This window comes from Bombus flavifrons, chromosome 6 (assembly GCF_040668555.2).
Source record: "Bombus flavifrons isolate JBK064 chromosome 6, iyBomFlav1_principal, whole genome shotgun sequence".
NCBI lineage: Eukaryota > Metazoa > Arthropoda > Insecta > Hymenoptera > Apidae > Bombus > Bombus flavifrons.
The window spans coordinates 4990057-5005811 of record NC_138447.1 but is presented as its reverse complement, the minus strand read 5'-3'; the positions used below and the strand labels follow the sequence as shown (position 1 = coordinate 5005811).

Sequence of the window (15755 nt, the reverse complement as noted above, 5' to 3'; positions counted from 1 at the left end):
ACTTTATTTAGTGTGGAGTATATAAACAGAGTTTTGGATCTTATAATTTTCGTACACTCGATAATTGAACGAGAAGGAGATGATAAAGCATGTATAAAATATAGACTAGTTTCCGATATAATAAATTATTATCATTTTAAGATAATTAGATTTTATAGGTACAACGATGCATTAATTAAGGCACGTTCTCTTTACATGTATAATAGTTTCGACAAAAATACAAAGAATAAATTATTTATTATATATAGTAAAATTTTATGTATGTTTTTCTTCCTTCCTATGCACTTTTCGGAAGGAATTGTGATACTAATATAAACTTTATAAAATGTCATACATTTAGATTTATGGAACATTACTAATAACATATATCTAAACAAATATTCTTTCAATAAATATCTTGAGTTTTTACTTTATGTTTAATCAATGTACAATTAGCAAATTGGAAAACAGCAGTATAGAAAAAACAATTTCTCAAGATGAAAAACGTGATGGAATCGTCAAGTATTTCCTAATACATACATAGCATGACAAAAGATACGAACGTATTTATATTCTCTTATCTTTATCAATGATTTTGATACACGTATTAGATTACGAGTATAACGTTTTCTCTATCCATTCTTCCATTGTGAATGTCGCCGTATTAGTTAAATCTGGATCTCGTTCTCTGAAAATATCTGAGAAATGGAAATATTCGTTAATTTCTATATTATGATATAGATGTCCTATTATATTTATCGATATTCGTTTACCTATCATTGTCTTGAGTCGAACTGCACACATGATGTAATCATCGAAGGTGATCATACCATCCTTCGTTCCGTAACGATGTACCAAGATATTTAAAATGTGATTATTGAGTCGATAGCCTGCGCTATTTAATGCTTGCCTCAATTCAAACGCACTCAAATATCCCGATTCGTCTTTGTCGTATAATTTGAACACAGCCTGAAAAGCAAATGTTTTGTAAAGCTTTTTGTTCTCATTTAATTACAGCTATTTCTTTAATAAATGGAAAGTGGATGATCCACCAAAAAAATAATCTTTCCCATACACTAATCTATTTATCTAATTTTTGTTTCAAATTGTGAACAATTGATAGCAATAAATTAGCGTACCCTCCATTTCCTTATGTCGTTCCATAATGTTCGAAATTCTTCAAATCCGAGTTTTCCAGAGTGATCTACATCTAACATGGCCACCATACTACGGCATACATCCTTACTGAATCCTTTATCATTCGTTTCTGAAATATAGAAATTATTTATGTTTATAATATTGAACGTTATAATCGATTAAACTTAAATGTATTGTTTTATATTGTACATTTTGGTCAACTACATAAACTTCTGAAACCTTACAAAGTAAAAGATATTAAAGGATTATCGTTAGATATATAATTGAAGATGGCAACATCACAGATATAAAAAATATAAATAGATAACAATAGGTTATAATTATAATGGGATTATATGGTAAAGCTACAGATTTTTATCGACATTTTGCATTCGAAGTCCGATGAATTATTTTCAAGCAACATCGTTAATGGTTTATATGTATATGTTGTTTATGACAAAGGCACATGCACAAACTTTTTTGATTATTCGGTCTTTGAGCTTTTTTGCCTCGCTTCTACAATTATACACATACATTTGTTATTTGTTTCAAACAATTAGTTATAAATTACGTATTACATTTAACAATCGGATAAAATGAACGATGCCTTCTTAATATAAAATTTGCGGTACTATTATCGAGGATTGAGATGTTAAAAAAGTTAAAAGGAAAAATTACGATTGCGTTCTAATAACTCATTTTTCTTCTGAAAAGACCTAATGTTTCAAAATATCTGTCTCCTATGTTACATACGTATGACCTGTAGTGTGAAGTATGTACTATGTAAGTACTAGACTAGACGATGCCTTACCTACAATCTTATTGTACTGTTCATTATTACAAACAATGCCGCACAGCAGTGAGATGAGAGTGTCGATAAACGAACCATTTCCTTGTACAGTTTCAGGGGCATGTGCCTCACTACGACGCGCCGACTGTGGTAGTTCTACCCGTAACATACAGCTACATGTTAACATTAAATTTTACATATGTACATTCGGGTCAGATCGATCAATATACATGTTAAAAATAACAAATTTTCAATATTATTACAGATATTTTCATTAATTCGTATACAAATCGTATGTATTATCAGCACATTTGATTCTTATGTAAAAGAAAGCTTTGTCTAGAAATGTTGCCAGGTTCCTATCACTTTTAAATTGTCTTGACATTTTTAATCGTAACAAATGTTAATTTGGAAGTCAATTAAAAAGTTCTGATCAAACAGTTTATTAGTCGTATCATGTTACGTTAAGAAACAATTTTAACCAGAACATGAATTAATTACAGTATAATATGGACTCGAGGTATTTCTATCTCCCATGTGGACCCAAATGTATTTATGTATAGTACGTATGAAGTAATTATACAGCAAGAAACAAAACATGCATAATTACGCGAATGAAATTTGAGTTGCATTAGCGTTCACACAGTATATAATTGATTCACGTGAAAACAAATTAATCGAAGTGCTACGAAATCAGAATGCATTGTGCCATTTGCGTGTCTTTCCATAAAGTATTCTAAACGAATGAATGATTGATGACAAAAAAGCGTAATTACGTAAATTCTACTATGGTCAATAACAGCAAACGTATTAAGTAAAAAAGCATTATTTCGGAAGCTTATTGTGAGAAAGTAAAGGTATAAAGGCTTTCTTCTTGAATAATAAGCAGACAGCCGTAACAATTAAATAAAATCAATAACTTATTTCTAACAGAATTTTCTCTTAAAAATATATATAATATGTGTAGTACTATATCATGAGTAGCGTGATATAGTAAATATAATACTGTTCATGTACATTATATAGTACATATAATAAACAGATATTAACCGCAATTATATAAGATGTACACATTTCAATTATATTTAAATACCTGTATAGTGAAATTAAGATAAATGCGAAACATTTATCTCAATTTTACTTATAACGTGGTCTTTGGTATTACTGTAACTGAATTATTTTGATATGCGGCTAATATAAACAAATTAAGTACAAATAACTATACCTTTTCGCATTGCAAAATCTAAAATTTCCTTTAGCTCCATCCAATCCACTTCCATATCGTCACCAGCGAGCTTTTTGAAAAATTCTCGAACTTTGTCTGCATTACGGTCTGGATCTGGTTCTTCTCGAACCTTGAAAAGATAAAAATATAAAAATTTAATAATACATATATAAAGATAATTCATAAAGTCCAATATCACAGAGATTTTATTAATTATTATTAGACATACTGTATTAAACGTTGCATTTGTATTTGTTGTAAAAATTGTAATTGGATCTTGTTAGTGTGTGAATTTAATTAAAAACATATTAGCGTGCACATTACTTACCTTATCTCCATCTTCGTGTACGTTATCACCTTTGGGATTAATGACCTAGAAGCCAAGCAACATCAACATGCGAATTGTTACGAATTATTAATTAAGATTCATGATCATCGAGTAAATTTTCTTAGATCGATTTGGTTACACATTGGTAATTGGGACCAAACACATACATGGTAGATCTATACTGTAATTCATATTCGATATTCTTTAAAAGCATTATAAAAGCTTAACAGTTTAGATTTAGGTTATCAATATGCAAATGCATAGTGTAAATAATGAACTGGTTTTCAGTTCGTTACTTGTATTACAATGCGTGTTAATGAGTTGTACAAAATCATCATGCTGACTGTGCACGTACATCAACTGTGCGATACATTGACTGTGTAAAAAACAAATATCAAACACTATCTCTCTTACCCTATCATCAATTTCTCCAACACCAACTTCATCATCATTTTCTCTGAAAGAATATAGTTTTAATATCAATATTTTAGTTTCTTTCTCTCTCCCCCTCTCTTCTTCCATCTTTTTTAATTTAACGAAGAGATTACTTACTCCATATTGTTCTTATTTTCGGAGAATATTCTCAGCAAAAATTCACCCTCTTCATTAGGGTCAAACGTACTTGGAACTATGCAATATACACCAGGTGGTAATTTGAAACGGCACGTTACTTCTCGTAAATTTATAAATGCTGGCGATCTTGCTACCGACGCGTTGTACTTGAAGAAATTAATGTCCAATGGCTTGGGTAACCGTTCGGGATACTCCAACTGTATATTTGCAATCGTTATAATCAGTATATTATCTCCCATAACCGTAACAAAATTGTACGAATATTTAAAAATTACTAGGATATGGATCCTTTTTGAACATTATCAGTTCTACATAAGTACATACATGGTATATGGCAAATCCAATTGTCAGACATTCTGCACCCATTCTTCTCTGTGCTCGCCTATTTTTCTGCATCAACGCAACAATGACTGTACATTTATCGTCATCTTCATCTGGGTACTCGAGAGTAATTCGGTATTGCGGATTATGCCAGAAGGTTTCTGCGAGCCACATCAAAAATAACATCTATTAGTATTTTAGAATAACAAGAACGACGAATACTAACGAAAAGGCACATTTACCTAAAAAGTTCCTACATCCTCCTGCCGTAACACCGCGTACCCATTCCCCTTCGAACACGCTCATCTCCCATTTCTTTTTACCAGCATTTAGATCGTCTTCGGTCAACGAGTCTGGATTCAAGTTACATATTTCTAGTTGCGTAAAATATCGCGTAAAATCCTGGAATGACATCCAAAATTCACCATCCATGTCGAAGGTCAAGCCTAGCTCTTCCTTCTCATGATCGGGAATGAATCTCCACTCTGGTGATCTATTAAACAAACATTCATTTTTGTAGTATCGTGGACGAGAGGCCTGAGAGATATCGGGTGAATTATAAATATTGTCGGGAGAAAGTCTAAGTGCCGACAGGCCCAACAATGACCCTGGCCACGAACGGTTGCGGAACACGTGCGTGGTGCGGCTAAGACAAAACACAAAGGGATGTTAAGAGAGAAAGACGAATTAACAGTTAATGTTAGTTGAGAAGTCAGAGAGTGTCAGTTGAGAAGCCAGAGAGTGTTAGTTGAGAAGTCAGGGAATGTACCATAAATCGAGAAGTCAGGGAGTGCGAATTGCGTTGTCGAGGAAGAGTAGTCTGCGTGAGAGAGAGCGTTGAATCCGTGGTGACGAGAGTTACAAATTAACTATCTAGTTGTATTAATTATAATACGTTATTGTGATTAGTTCACGTTAAACAACCATCGTTTCCTGTTTAACCAACATCTGTTTAATCCATTGTAAATGAACTAATTGTAGTAAAGATCCTACATTTTATACTTAAAAAAATACTTAGCACGCCACATTTCATCGAGCAAAAGATCCTATATTCTGGGTAAATCAGCTGGAATCTGATGAACAACTTACTGATCGCTCCACGGACCATTCCATTCTGCCTCGTTACCCCATGGATTTCTAAGTCTAAGTAGCGGTATTTTCCCAAATTGGTTTGGCGTTTGAATCTCCACATATTTGACACGTGTAATACTGTAAGCATGGCCTCTGATCAGTCCTTGAGGCGTCTCGGCTTCCAATATATTTGGATCAGGCTAAAATAATAATTAGCTTGATTACGCTCGTTCAACGAGCACAGAAGATCAGAAACGTCTATCTACCTCTATCGAACAGCCCATTAGCGAGTTCCTTTCGTAAGCTTTTAGCAAAATACTAAATAGATTTGGAGGGGTTTGGTCCATCTGATACATTTCCGTCACACCACCCGTAAAATCCTCCATGGCCTCACAGGTAGTTCCGCCTTTCAAAGCTTCGTACGAGCCATGAAGCTTCGCGTACGCCTTTTCCAAAAGAGCACTCCAGAATTCGTTGATCTCAGCCGAATGCAGGTATACCAATTCGCCGCGGTAGGTCGGTAATCTGTCGTCAATCACCACGTCTACCCATCTACCGTACTGCCAGAATCTGTTTATACATATATACGTATTAACGTTAAACGTAGATTTAGCCGAATAAACGTTTTCAATTTAAACAGTATGATAATCAGCCGTGGGAATACCTGAAATGAAATATACCGGCGTAGTTTTCTTCGAAACTCTGGTCTTCTGGGACTACTTGGAAAAACAAATTGGCATCCATCGTGAGATTTGCGACTGCTGCCAGCAGCCAACAATCTCCTAATTCGCCTTGCTGAACGTCGAATCTGGAAAAACCCTCGACGAACAGTTGAGGGTTGTCCGCGATTTCCTGTAATCAAATACTCCAATGTAAATATTAACAATTATTCTGGTTAAGACTACGTAATTAGATCGTCATCATCCTTGTAGCATCCTTGTAGTCGATGCTTTACCACGTTTTATCGCTAGATCGGACCTGTACATTTACAATTTTATTTGGAGATTTCTTTGGAGATTAGAATTCCATAAACACAGGCGACATCGAAATGGGAAAATGTTTTAAACCATGTACATTGCGCAATATGAAATAAAGATACAAACAAATAATTTGAATAATACTTTGACGCTCAATCGACGTTATACATCATCGACGGCGTCCTACAGGTTTCTGTTTCTACGATACGATATCGTATACTTGGTCTTCGATTAAAGTTTTATCAGCCTCAAAAATTGCAGCCGAAGAAAGAAAATATCGAAGCAAATTGGATGAATATTTTCTATGTAATATTTTCTAGAACTCTGTAATTACGGTACAAACAAAAAAAAAAACAGCTTAAAAAATATAGATACACGATACATAACATCGTAAATTATAAAGAGTTCGAGATAAAGATAGATAAAGATGATCTACCATCGGTCGTTTCCATTCTATATATCTGTCTGGCCTTTTCGAGAAATATAACGATGAATCATCCGCTGGAAATTCGGGATCCTCGAAAAGTGTCCCCGTAGCCAAACATTCTTGCTTAAGTTTGCTGAAATCTTGAACCGCTGCTCGGGGTCTGAAGCCAGAACCCTTTTCTCCTAACTGAAACAAGAACAATGCCTTTCTACACAGTTCTAAACTTTTTCATACGAAATCTTTCTTCTTCGTAACGATAATTTTAACAAACAATTCCTACGATAGCCTACGTTATAGTAGGGTTTGCCAATAAAATTTGCGGTTGTCCTTAGAGGTTTGTCTTTGTAAGTGTTTTTTTCTTTTGTTGATTTCGATCGAGAATTTAAGTTTTCTTTTTCAGAGAATTTTGTATAAGATAGAAGTTTGCCTTGAGCGATATTAGGAATCGTGCTTTTTTTCTCGATATTGATATTTCTGGCATGTTCTAATTTTGGTGACAGTTTCAACTCAGCTACACCTTCCGCTATATAATTTAAGTATCTGTAGTTCGTGTACTTTCGTCGTTCCATTTTGATATATCGACGAGTAAAAATGATCGTATACCGTAACCGAAATTACAATTATGTGCACAAAATTCCACTAGGATTATCTTGTTCTGATTAAAAATTAAGAAGAATGAAAATATGTGCCTAGCTGTTTGAACGTTTAAATACTTTTACTATAATAAACAAACTGAAGTGTATGTATACTCTCGATTGCGGACGGAAGTATACTGTGGCTGCAAACTTCTCATTAATTTTATCACATATGGCAATACATTATTACAAACGGAAGAAAGCTTGACCACAGCTATTTCAGATTACGTATCGAGATATGGTTGGTGCGGTTTAAAAAGTGCGCACAAAGCAACTTCTCGTTATAGACGTTAGTATCTTAGTCACTTAGCACCAGGTGATATCAGTGATATACCAGAGCTTTGTTAATTTACAAATTTTATCAACAAAAGGTATATAGCTACTTTTATTTGGAAAGGTAAACGTTATCAAATTTTTATTGTAAGTGAAATGGTTTTCTACGTAGAAGAAAATGCTGATCGTTTTAAACATTTACTGTATCGATTCAGTGTGTAGCCGAGAGTATCGTGTAAGCGGACAAGAGTTAATTCTTTACGCAATTATAGAATAAGATTTTTTAATCTGCATCTTAGTTCCGTGTGAAATCCTTTGTAGCTGTATTTATAGGATACTTTTTATTTATTCATAGAAGAAAAGGTTGTTTCGGATCTCGTGTTAACAAACTTAACAAAACACGTTTTCCTATCTATAGTATTTTTCTTAGTGCACGTGCGATGAATGAGAAGTTGAGTAATAACGCGTACACATGACGCATAATAGGAGCATTTTGTTTAATCATATTCCTTGCAAACACATCACGAGAGATAAAGAATGCGTACGCGTTCATTGAATTGTCGGAACGGAACGTCATCATCTTTTAAAATGATCTCTCTGACTTCGTTACTCCATTCTTCACAGTACTTGGATTAATTTTACTGGAAATAATATCGAAATAACAATGTTACATTTTCTTCCTATCTTCTTTCTCATAATATAAAAATATTTCATTACCTCTATCTCTCAGCAATCAAACTTTAACTTTAACTTGTTTAACTACGTTAACGAATATTTAGAAAAAAGCGATAAAAAATCGTTTACGAATATAGAGACTTAAAAAGTCACATACATGTTGGAATGTTCGTAACACTTCAGTCGCGTAGCTTTATTTAATTCGAGTACGACTTCCGGTTTTAAACTGCTCTTAAGTATCATGCGTACACTGAATGGAAATGACATGTGTGAATCTTATTATTACGCCAATTTTTCTGCAGTGAATTTGTTCAAGTAAATACTGACGTTGTTAAAGCAATTAGATTATATCATCACCGAAATGTGTCCGTTAATTTTCAAAGACAGTTCCGAAAGAATACAGATAAATGGTTTAATTAACACAGATGTAACGTAGTACATGATATGTATCTAAATATGCGAACAGAATATCATTGTTAGAAGGTTGCTAAGAGTTTAGGATTAATTAAATTAATGGGCGAAAGTAATTAGGCAAAGCCTATATAATGATAAGTAAAGAGTACGTTTAGAAAAAGTAAATGCGAGGAAAGCAGTAACATATTTTATGCAGAATTTGTAAGGAGTCATATAAAATCTGAAACCGGTTAATTATCATAATAATTAAAAATAAATAGCTGACGAAATGTTCAAACATGCAATAAAACGTGAACGAAATTAGTTGGAAAGTTAGCGTCATCAGATACATACAGCAATGAATTAAACGCATTACATGTAGTTTTAAGTAACAGAATGCATCTGAGAATTAGTAACGTGATACACACACATACAACAAAGATGTTGAGGAAAATTAATACCATGTATATGATTGTTGTAGAAAATTCTATTTATTATAACTTTTTTTTATATAGCTAAGATCTACTTCATATTTCCCTGAAGTAAGGTTATCAAATAATTGTTAACATAAGATTAACGTAGTCATTTGTTGTTAATAAGTATAGGATATTATTCAGCGCGGTGAAACTGTAGAAAGACTGACTACCCTTCGATTTCGATGATTTTTGGATATGTTCCAGAAATCGATGTTTTGAACAACTTTTTCCTATACATATTTGGACCGGACTCGCTTAGTTTTCGGGGTATTCGCGAAGAACTGCCGATACCGTTACAATGAATTCTGGCTATAGTCGTGCGTCTGTGGCAACGTATATATCGGTATTGGTTACCGGCAGTTTTTGGCGAATATCTCGAAAACTAAACGAGTCCAGTCTTATACGTATAAGGAAGAGTTGTTCAAAACATCGATTTCTACAACATATCCAAAAATCGTCGAAATCGAAGGGTATTCGTCAATCTTTCTACAGTTTCACCTTTAATGTAATAAGACGCAATAGCAATAAAATTTACGCTTTGTTTAGATTTAAACTGAATTAAGAATTTCATATAAATGACACAAATATTTCAGTCGTGTTAGTTAAAAAAATAATTACTTGTACAATTATTCCATATAAAATCAAGCAAATAGTTTATCGCTTCTACCACCACTAAATGAAATGCGAGAATATACAGAGTATTTCAAAATGTTAAAAGAAACATGACCTATTAAAAGCGTTGTCGTTCAGATAAAATCATTTGAAACAAGTTTCTCAAGGTATTTTCAATTAAGAAGAACGATGACAATAACAACGTAGTGGAACAGCATTGTAAGTTGACTGATTAAAAACCTAACAATAAAAAATTGGTCGTCGCTTTAGAGAAACGCGTACCACTTTGATGTTGAAAAGCGACGGGAGGAATCGTTTAACTTCGACCGCCGCCTTAACGAATACATCGTCGAGCGCAGCTCCGTTCCCATCACCGTAATAATAACTCATTTTCCACAATGATTACACCCTGATTAGAATATCTAGTAGCTAGCTTATGTCACGTGTTCGTTATATGGAGCCAAATAATTCAGACTTTAGGCGATAAATGAAAGTCACACAGAAATTCCAAAGCTGTTATTCCACGGGTTTTCACAATGCGCACACAGAACCGTTACGTTGACAAGTCTGGAGACACGGACTGAGATCATTCTCCTCTTACCCTTACCTAGGTTTCGTCACGCAACACGGCTAAAGGCGCCATAACGCAGACGATTCTTCTGTGGAATTTTTTTCTAATAGCAAATATCAGCCATTGCATACGAAAAAGAACGAATCCGATATGTTGACATTCCGTTCCCTGGCATAATTTTGCAATTGCAATTCGTCAAACTGTTCATATACACAAACTACCAGTATAAATAGGTATTATAACTCGTCTGTGTTCGACTTCATTCGGCTCTGTTCGTTATATTTCTATACTTTTGGATCCTAGCGCATGCGTTTTAATAGAATAACGTATACACCATCTATGAAACATGTCGCGAATTAAGATGTAGAGCGCGATTTTTTAAACTTTAAATACTTCCTTGCGATCTAATTTCCAATTAACTTTATTGCGTAACCGATGTTGAACAGACGTTTAATAATTACTTTGACTTTATGCAATACGAACCTATTCCTATAATTAACAGCCTTAAAATTGTAGCTTCATACTAATACTCACTTCCGCTTTCGACGCTACTTGTTGTATAAATTCTGGTTCGACCACTTCAGGTTTCCATCCATACGAAAAGTGATTCATTCTGCTGTTGTTAAGATTTGACAGATCTTTATTCAGGATTCCGAATTATCCGTCGTTGTCAGAATGCCGGAACTGTACGGAAATGTAAAATCAATAGGAACGTGTCACGCGTCGTACAAAAAAATCTTTTTATTATTTAGATGTATTCGATGAGAGTCAGAATAAATAGCGTCGACTGATAAAGGCGTCTTCCTGAAACGTTGCGAATGATAACAACTTGCTACTTCGAGCACCAGTTTTTATGTGCTTCGACCGTACTGACACCTAACTCATTGAACAAAACTTGAAAACGTACATGTTTTTTAACGTAACTCGATGGTTTTCCGATCGATTGATAAGAAAAGGTTTGCTAAATTGACCTTCGTGAGAACTTACGATTCGAACTTACACATATACATATATTTCTGAACTTCGGATTTATTGTTAGTATTTCGTTGAACATTCACAACATCACACAACGTAGATGTGGAAGACGAATGACTAACGATTTAACTACGTATACGTGCATATATATGTCGTGAATTTGTAGCGAATATATCTATATAATTCACCTGTTATATACTCTTGTTTTTATTACAGTTTCGTAACGTTTCAGTTACTTCTGGCGTAACTAACCTGTCTTCCAGTTCCAAAGTGGCTCACGCTATGGATTATTGCAACGGAGCGTAATGTAGCTTTAAATTTTGTAGTTTATGTCGTTGTTGCTTGAAAAATCAATTTTCCTTATAAGAGGCTGTTGGCCAGTGAAGTGAAGGTGAAAGTGAATACATATGGTAAAATTGAAACATAGTCGATTTAGAATCTCATTGATAACCGGAATTTTAACAATATCACGTGCAAGTTTTTCAATAAATGCGATAGATACGAACAATTTTACATCTGAATTTTTTCAATCATGATAGTCGTCAAGTAAATAATTATAATGAATGCTCATTTGCGATATTAAAGATAATTACTCGTAACGAGGAGTTTAATGTAACCTTATTATTTTTTAATTTTACTTGAATATTAGTAAAAGTAAAAAGATTGATTCAGTTTTAGCATGGATGAGACATCATATTTTTGCGTAGTATAATGTTAAGAAAAAAATATGATGCCCTGAAAGGATGTCATGTGAATGTATAGGCATTAACGATGACGATGCGTCATACAGTTTTCGAGCATCGACCTCCAAATTTAGTCTGACGTATCACTACCTTGAAGTACCTGGACATTGATCCACATTGATAGTAATTATGAAACTTCAAATACAAAAGATTCTGAGTAATTTTTACTTTTCTGCATTTTTTTGTTCCTCGTTTTTTTAATCGACTTCGCAACTCAAGAGAATCCATCAAAAGAGTAATCAAAAGAAATTTTTAACGTCTTCTATACAATGTACGATATTCTTTGATCTTTCAATTCTGATTCATTCGTTTCAATTGCCAAACAAAACGATCATCCAATTTTTCGAATAACATATCTAATGGTTGTCAAGAACTTTACTATTGAGATATAGTTAGAAACAAGACATAAAAAATAAGTGTTATATTTTTTTAATCATTATGCCGCCATTATTGAAAATTAAATTATTTTCTACTAGAGTCGTTGTCAATTCTCAATTGATTCGTGTATCATATGTCGATATGTAATTTCAGTAAGACGTTCGTTTAAATAAAGTATATTGACGGATAGAGTGAATATCAATAGAAAATCAAATCGTTCACGGTACATCGGTAGTGTCACAGTGTCAACATCACTACGATACGCAGAAAAGCTTTCATTCATCGTATTTTCCGGTTATCCAACGAAATTCAATTTCTCAGTGATCCTTCGGAATAAAAGTGATATAAACACAAAAGAACTCTTCGTGTCTGATATTTAAATTTCGTTTATACCATTAATTGCCGACAACATTTACAATATGGTCGAATGATAATGCCGAAATTTTACGACAAAATCCACGAAGTTGCACTGAATTTATCTTGTTAAACCTTTGTTAAGGTATTTTGGTACTTTAGTTAAGAAACTCAGTCACGATACCGTGGAAACATCTTCGATGCAGAAATACTCGAGAAACACTGACTTTTCTTGAGAGATAGATCTCTGGAACGAAAGCATCCTCCCCGCTCGATGAACGACGGCGCGGTGTCGGCGCCACAACGCGTCGTGACGCCCAATTATTGCATATATAGAAACATATACAGTTGTGTGCAAACGCTATACCGTTTAAAATTTCTCTGTTTCATTATCTTTTTCTCTGCTCGTTTATCTATCTAAATGTAGAAAGTTACAAATTATGGAATTTCACTATTTATCTTGAATGAATCAAATATAACAATGATAAGTTTTAGTGTTTACCAGTCTGTTTAAATTAAAAGAAAAAATTTTCTTTCCAGATAATATCATTCGTGGAACTATAGTACCGTGAAATAGGCACCGTAATAATGTATATTTAGCGATTATTCTGATAAATTGAGTCTTGGGCGGAAGATCGTCAAATATCAAAGAGATGCAATATAACATAGGTAATGCAATAAGCGTAATCTGTTGCTACATCTTGCACGATGATATAGTTTGAAAGACATTCTCGTGCCAAAGAGAATAACGCGTTGTCTTGTAATCTTTACTGAGATGCTTTTTGTGAAATTTAATTACGAAGATCTAAACGATATTATCTGATTCTATCGGTGCAATACCTTGGTATTGCGTGTAAAATTCATCCGAGCACAAGGAACAAGAAACGATCGATTAATTATTAATATACCGGACGTAATAAAACCTGAATAACGAAATCCCAAGCATTTCGATTAATATTTCGATTTTATACGACATCTGCAAAATAAATATCAATTAAACAGTATCGTAAGTAACATGGGAACGATATTTTGCAAAGAGAAACAGTCACTAAATGAAAGATAGGGAGGCTTTATGTTGGAAGCTGGTTTGAAATGTGGCAACAGGAAAACTGGGGAACAACCTTGGCAGTACGAGACTAAAAATACAAATTTCGTTTCACGTTATAGTCGGCATCGTGTATACGAGGGGGTTCATTTTAGGTTAAGGCTAAATTTGGCAACGTTCCAAATGGTGCTTGAGAGAAAAAAGGATTTCCCCTTACTGACATTATTCGAGCATCGTCCGCCGACGCGACGTCTCGACTTCATTCTCGCTTTTACCGAATGAATATATTTCACTGGCAGTGTATTCGCTCGGTGGAATGTCTTTCAGGCGTGTAAATCAGTCGTAAAATGTTATTAAGAAGGCGGATAAAAGAGAAGAATAGAAGAGAAATTAGTTGATAAATCACCGGGTTTAATAGTTCCTCGTTCTATTAGTTTCTCTTATCGTCTGTTTAGATATTACACCAATGGGCTTGAATGTTAGCGGTTTTAACGATAATCATTAAAAAGTATGCGACTGACCAAGCACGGACCTTGAAAACGGCATTCGCTGGATGATGGATATCACCTGAACCAGACAGTCCTCCTCGGAGCAACCGTGACAAAAGATTGTAGCGACCATATGTGGACCATGTGTCCTCTGGTGGTTTAAACAAGATGGGATTCCTACGAATAAATCACCTTTTCTGCAGAAATTAGCATCTATGCTGTTCGTACGAATTAGTGCGAACCACGTGCATTTCACACTGACGTCTTATTCCCTTTTAGGAATTTCGAGTAACGCGATCTATCACTTTTCACGCTGTCCGCGATCATACAGGCAATCTTGGACAGACGAATGATGAAAAGAAAGAAACCGAACATAATATGCCGATGATACGTCGTCGGAATATCGTCCTACAAAAAGCTTACCCTTTTAAAAATTTGTAGGTTCTCGAGTTATCGGTGCCGTCGGCGATAACTTTCACGTAATAGTAAGAATAATTCGACATCTCTTTAATGAAGATACCGCGGTAAATATAATCGCGAGCGTACGAAACTGTAGAGTAGGTGGCGAGATTGTCGAAAGGATGGCACAAACGCGCACTGTTCGCCGAAAACTACACTCGAATTGTCGTCTGTAGTCTGTACCCCTTCTTCTTCGTTCTATCGATGCCTGCTACTATCTGCTTGTCTGCTCGTTTGCAGTTTTCTTCGCTTATACATACCTATATTTTGAGACGCCTGGACATCTGTATGTTTGACCGAGCTATCTCAAGAATTTATATCAATATCAAGATGACAATGTTATTTCTGTTGCTCGACATTTTACGACAAAGATTTTACGACATTACATTAGACGTTGCGCTCCAATAGTAAAGAAATTCATATTTCCGGTTAAACCACGTACAATGCGTGTGGAGTCTGTCGACTTTACTTACCACAATGTCATAGTGTTTTTTCCTTTTTTTTTTTTTTTAATAAAATCCTGAAAATCTTCTCTCTGAAAGATATATTCAAGTCAAGAAATGGCAAGTAAAAATTGACACTCGGTGACGTCTCTCGGTCTATCGAGATTGACAAATAACATACGCATCGTCTTTTCCACAAACATGTCTTTATTACGTTTCACGTACAGATATATGGTGGCTGACTTTCATACGCTGAGCGTACGTAAAGTACGTCGTCGTTGTAAGAAAAATAAAAAAGGGCTTGTGCTCAACTTTCACGTTTCGAAAAATTTACCTTTTTCCTTGCCCATTTTTATGATAACGATCGTATACAACAAGATCGATGTTAAAATAATGAACTTTCCACC

The 15755-nt window shown here is 34.4% G+C and overlaps 1 protein-coding gene and 1 long non-coding RNA gene across 19 annotated transcripts; one reads left to right on the top strand and one right to left on the bottom strand.

Moving 5' to 3' along the window:
• Nucleotides 1–230: 230 nt before the first annotated feature.
• Nucleotides 231–14994, bottom strand: CalpA (calpain A). Of its 18 annotated transcripts, none has more exons than XM_069114399.1 (17): nt 13008–13191; nt 11691–11779; nt 10998–11267; nt 6838–7014; nt 6089–6276; nt 5691–5994; nt 5443–5624; nt 4596–4846; nt 4357–4514; nt 4012–4229; nt 3874–3916; nt 3460–3504; nt 3132–3261; nt 1928–2062; nt 1119–1246; nt 753–948; nt 231–677 (listed from the first exon to the last, which is right to left on the bottom strand). In XM_069114399.1, exons 3-17 carry the CDS (start codon nt 11073–11075, stop codon nt 592–594), a joined length of 2319 nt encoding a protein of 772 aa, XP_068970500.1. In that variant the 5' UTR covers nt 11076–11267; nt 11691–11779; nt 13008–13191; the 3' UTR covers nt 231–591. The 18 variants fall into 18 exon arrangements, with proteins under 18 accessions (XP_068970500.1, XP_068970501.1, XP_068970512.1 ...); XM_069114400.1 differs by having other exon boundaries at nt 10998–11147; XM_069114411.1 differs by lacking the exons at nt 10998–11267; nt 11691–11779; nt 13008–13191 and adding exons at nt 14491–14623; nt 14870–14994.
• Nucleotides 7784–14509, top strand: LOC138180512 (uncharacterized). Its single transcript, XR_011173324.1, has 3 exons — nt 7784–7834; nt 13454–13582; nt 14414–14509. It is a non-coding gene; the product is annotated as an uncharacterized LOC138180512 (long non-coding RNA).
• Nucleotides 14995–15755: the final 761 nt, after the last annotated feature.

Excerpts from the sequence above, each read along its gene's own strand:
- CalpA (XM_069114392.1), bottom strand. The coding sequence starts at position 7,397 with ATGGAACGACGAAAGTACACGAACTACAGATACTTAAATTATATAGCG. Across the intron at positions 1,247-1,927 it reads ACAGTACAATAAGATTGTAG|AAACGAATGATAAAGGATTC; the intron begins GTAAGGCATCGT and ends TCTATATTTCAG. Across the intron at positions 949-1,118 it reads ACGACATAAGGAAATGGAGG|GCTGTGTTCAAATTATACGA; the intron begins GTACGCTAATTT and ends TTTGCTTTTCAG.